Source organism: Neltuma alba, unplaced genomic scaffold (genome assembly GCF_004799145.2).
Source record: "Neltuma alba isolate B1F8T4 unplaced genomic scaffold, ASM479914v2 tig00011340_pilon, whole genome shotgun sequence".
In the NCBI taxonomy this organism is placed as follows: Eukaryota; Viridiplantae; Streptophyta; class Magnoliopsida; order Fabales; family Fabaceae; genus Neltuma; species Neltuma alba.
Genome location: NW_021636042.1, coordinates 54,438 through 59,324, shown reverse-complemented (window position 1 = coordinate 59,324; position 4,887 = coordinate 54,438). Strand labels below are relative to the sequence as shown.

Sequence of the window (4,887 nt, the reverse complement as noted above, 5' to 3'; positions counted from 1 at the left end):
TTAATTGTTGAAGCCATTTTACTGAAATGCCTGCGTACTATATCTGCTGAAAAGGAAGAAGAAAGAGGGAAAAGGAAGAAGAAAGAGGGAAAAAGAATCGCTTCGTGCGTGAGGTAAACATTTTTCCTAAAATTTCGTTGAGCTGATTGTTGGGTTGTGATAGTTGAATAATGTAGAAATAAGTGTTTAAATGCATGGGTAAATAGATAGTGAGGGAGAAAAAAAATCTGATATAGCTTTTAAGTTTAGAAAGAGATTGTTATCTTCTTCTTCTTTAGAGAGAGATTGTTATCTTCTTCTTCTTTGGAGTTAATAAACATGAGGTGTTAGTGATTTTTGAAAAGTGGGTAAGAATGGGAAAACACTGATTGTAATACGTTGTTGAAGGAACTCAGGAAGGGAGAACTGAAACGAAAATGGGTGAATCTGCTGAAATGGTTGATATGAAAACGAAATGTGCAGAAAATGGTAACTTGCAGTTGTGAAAATATGTATTCATATTGTAAATTTGCAAATTGGAGTTGTGCAGGAAAATGACAATTTAATGTTATGAAAACCGGTATTTCTGTTGTAAACTCACAAATTCCTGTTGTTAACGCATACTGTGTATTATTATTGAAAGTTGATTGAAATTGATAGTTGAATGATGTGCAGCAATGGATTATAAATAGCTATTGGTGGCGGGAAACAACTATTTTACAGAAATATGAGTTGATTAAGTGTTTATTTATAAATGCATTATTTTTAGATTTCAATCTTGTACTCTACTGTGTCCCTTGTTTGATGGTTCTTAATGTTGTGCAATAGGAAGAACTCAGTTCCCTAAGGTCAGACTTGCTGTGGTGGCTCATTACTCATGCAAGAAATACACAGTTGGCAGCTGTTGTACAACTACTTGCAAAGATACAGACACAACTAAGAGAAATTGAAAAGGGATCTGTCAGCTCAATATGTCTTTTATATTAGCAAAGGATGTGTCAATTTTTATGCATAAGGATTACTCACAATTTCATTTTCAGTGCAATGAACTATATATTATGTGTTTATTACATGTCTAGTAATGATAATATATTTTTCCCTACAAATTTCATACTTTGAGTGCAAATGTTAACTACTAAAATTAGGGAATTTGCAACCATAATAGCTAAGTTTACAACAGGGGCTCCTGTTTTTGCAAGTGATTTTTTTAAAATATAATTGAACCATCACGCTAGAATCTATCAAGTGTGTTCACGATTGGGTTTAGACAATTTGCAAAAGGCGTTGGGAAATTTAGAACAGGAACTCGTGTATTCATCCATTTACAGTTTTACTAGCCAATTTTAGCACAAAACTTGCGATAGCTTGTCGTTACGTAAAGTCATGAAATATTTCAACTATCAATTCATTATACGAAAAGATTACAACCCACTACCAAATATGCCCACTTACTCTCGTGCACTGTCTAACTATGACGCTTGTCTCAAGTCTTTCTCATTGTTTCCCACCACCAATATCTATTTATAATCCGTTGCTGCACATCATTTAACTATCAATTTCAATCAACTTTCAATAATAATACACAGTATGCGTTAATAACAGGAATTTGTGGGTTTACAACAGAAATACCGGTTTTCATAACATTAAATTGTCATTTTCCTGCACAACTCCAATTTGCAAATTTACAATATGAATACATATTTTCACAACTGTAAGTTACCATTTTCTGCACATTTCGTTTTCATATCAGCTATTTCAGTAGATTCACCCATTTTCGTTTCAGTTCTCCCTTTCTGAGTTCCTTCAACAACGTATTACAGTTAGTGTTCCCCCATTCTCACCCACTTTTCAAAAATCACTAACACCTCATATTTATTAACTCAAAAGAAGAAGAAGATAACAATCTCTCTCTAAAGAAGAAGAAGATAACAATCTCTCTCTAAACTTAAAAGCTATATCATATTTTTTTCTCCCTCACTATGTACTTACCCATGCATTTAAACATTCATTTCTACATTATTCAACTATCACAGCCCAACAATCAACTCAACAAAACGAAATTTTAGGAAAAATGTTTACCTCACGCATGAAGCTGTTCTTTTTCCCTCTTTCTTCTTCCTTTTCAGCAGATATAGTACGCAGGGCATTTTAGTAAAATGGTTTCAGCAATTAATTTCAGTTTGCCCCCTGGGTCATTCAGTGAAATTTCAGAATCCTTAACTGAAATTTCAGATTTTTTTTGGGGGTTGTTTGAAATTAATTCCCATCTGTGGTCCTTAATCAAAATTTCCCCTTTTTATTTTTATTTTTATATAAGTCAGAGTATATTCAATTCACTTTAAACTTGAGACTAATTTCTGTTAGGTTGAGAGCGTTAAAGTTAAATTCCTCTCAACATTATGTTTTTTAAGATTCGAACTTGTATTCTCTTCCTTACTGGGTGAGACCACTTACCACATCTCAATTAGCAGCTTATTAGGAAAAAAAAATAATTTTAATTTTTATTGAAAATTTGACCTTTTTAACAGCCCCAATTCATTGCAATTAACCTGTTATTTTATATAAAAAAGCATTCAAATATTTCATATTAATCGAGCGCCTAATTAAAATCGACACAAATGAATGCCTATTGAAGTAATAAAAAAAATGATTTGGAATACATTGCGAAGCAGGTCGTGGGGCTTCAAAGCACCGCAAAATTCCTATATAAAGGGTTAGGGCTAAAGCCTTCTTCGTTGTGCATGCAATAGGCTTCGTATTATATATCTTTCTGGTTTCTATCAAAAAAGAATTAAGATGTCTCATCTTGGGAAGACCGAAATAGACGTCCACCTGAATGCCTCTGCCCAGAAGTTTCATGAAATGTTAACCAGCAATCCTCATCACATCGCCAACATTAGTCCTGCTAAAATCAAGTCTGTGACTAAGCTTCAAGGTGATTTCGCAAAAGCCGGCTCCATCGTTGTCTGGAATTACGTTCTTGGTAAGCTCAAACTGTTATTTAGAGAGATACTATATATGTTTACGCACTTCTTTGTGTGTGTATGTGTGAAGCTGATAAAAATAAATGACTGAAGAATTTCTGTTACTTATTCTTATCACTTACTGACCACTGTAATCCTCTGATATAACAGATGGGAAGGAGGGGGTGGCGAAGGATGTGATCGAAGCTGTGGATTCAGCAAAGAACCTGATAATTTTCAGGGTGATAGAGGGAGATCTTCTGAAGCATTACAAGAGCTTTAAGTTCATAATTCAAGTGAGCCCAAAGGCAAAAGGAAGTGTGGCTCACTGGACTCTTGAGTATGAGAAGTTGCATGGGAGAATCCCAGATCCACACACTGTGATGCAGTTGGCGACAGAACTGAGCAGAGAAATTGATGCAAGCCTCACTCAGGGACAGGCAGAGGAAGAACAGTTATTGGGGAAGGTGGGAGTTGATGTGCGCATTAATGCTTCTGCAGACAAGTTTCATGAAATGTTAAGCAGCAAGCCACACCATATTCCCAATGTTTCTCCTGCTAGAATTAGAGATGCTATTCTTGAAGGAAGTTGGGGCAAGGTCGGTTCCGTCATTACCTGGCATTACGTCCATGGTACGTAACTTCTCGACTACCTCTCTCTCTTTCTCTGTCACACACGCACACAGTTAATTGAATCTGTTTTATATATGTTGAACATGATGCTGATTCAAGAACGAATTTGTGGTGTATTTATGAATTGTGCAGAAGGGAAGAGCAGTGTGGCTAAGGAGGTGATTGAAGCCATAGATGCAGACAAAAATCTGATCACTTTGAGAGTTGTGGAGGGAGATATCCTCAAGGATTTCAAGGCCCTGAGTGCTACCTTGCAGGCAATTCCAAAGGATAAAGGGAGTTTGGTGCATGTCATTATCGAATATGAGAAGTTGAAAGGTCACATTCCTGACCCCCACACTCTCGTAGACTTCACTGCTGAAATTGTCAGAGACATTGATGCTCATGTTGTTACCCAGCAGTAGCCATCTTTCAAGCTTATCTTTCGCCTTACTATATATTGATCTTATTTGTATTTCAGATGTTTGAGTCATGCGATTTGAGTCTCGTTGATTTCCTAGAGCATCTCAATTAAGGTGTCAAATTTCATAGAAGAAAAGTACAATGTGTGCTAGATGGTGAACCTCGCATATTGTATCGTTTTCTTTTATTGAAATCAACACTGTTAATTTCTTAAGAAATTGAGAGATTCAAATCCTCAACTCCAGTGTGTCTGTCTTTGTGGATGTTATATATACTCCATTGTGTGTAATAAAAACAGCTTCCATCAGAAGCTCGTGTTGCTTGTTCTTAGTTATGTATTGCGATCAGCTGTAATATGTGATTGTAAGCTATGAAATCCGTGGTTGAGTGTTAATTTGCTGCTGTCTTCCGATCTGGTTTATCATATAAATCTAGCTTTTCTTTTCACTTATTAATATAAGAGTATCCATATACCCTAATTAGCTTCATTTGACAAAATGGGTCGGAGGAGTACCAAAAGATTCTTTTCTTTTGAGACATTACCCAAAGAAACCTTCAATACCAAAAAGTCAATTGATTTGACATAATCAGATCAATATATATACGTACGTACGTACGTATGTATGTATGTATGCCCTGAATATGCAAACTGAGGACAATTCACACATCTCCGGAATAGGACTAGTTGGTTTTCACATTATTATTGTAATAATATGAAGACATGTGACTGAAACACTAGAAAGCATAATAATAGGAATCATCATTTTGGTTGCTGAGAAAGCCACCATCATGGTTGCAACGGAGAGAAAATGTAGAAAGCCATCGGCATCATCTTTTGCTTTCTCTGTCTTCTGAGTTTTTGTAAAGTAAGCGCTAATTTTTTACCAAAAAAGAAAAAGTAATATTAATC

General features: G+C 35.5%; 1 protein-coding gene across 1 annotated transcript; it reads left to right on the top strand.

Moving 5' to 3' along the window:
* Positions 1 to 2,720: 2,720 nt before the first annotated feature.
* LOC114712213 (MLP-like protein 28) lies at positions 2,721 to 4,404 on the top strand. The gene is made up of 3 exons (XM_028896696.1): positions 2,721 to 2,962; positions 3,114 to 3,575; positions 3,708 to 4,404. The coding sequence occupies exons 1-3, from the start codon at positions 2,776 to 2,778 to the stop codon at positions 3,977 to 3,979; spliced, it is 921 nt and encodes a 306-aa protein (XP_028752529.1). The 5' UTR covers positions 2,721 to 2,775; the 3' UTR covers positions 3,980 to 4,404.
* The last annotated feature ends 483 nt before the right edge of the window (positions 4,405 to 4,887 follow it).

Coding starts and splice junctions, on each gene's coding strand:
- LOC114712213 (XM_028896696.1), top strand. CDS start 2,776: ATGTCTCATCTTGGGAAGACCGAAATAGACGTCCACCTGAATGCCTCT. Junction 2,963..3,113: donor TGTCTGGAATTACGTTCTTG/GTAAGCTCAAAC, acceptor CTGATATAACAG/ATGGGAAGGAGGGGGTGGCG. Junction 3,576..3,707: donor TACCTGGCATTACGTCCATG/GTACGTAACTTC, acceptor TGAATTGTGCAG/AAGGGAAGAGCAGTGTGGCT.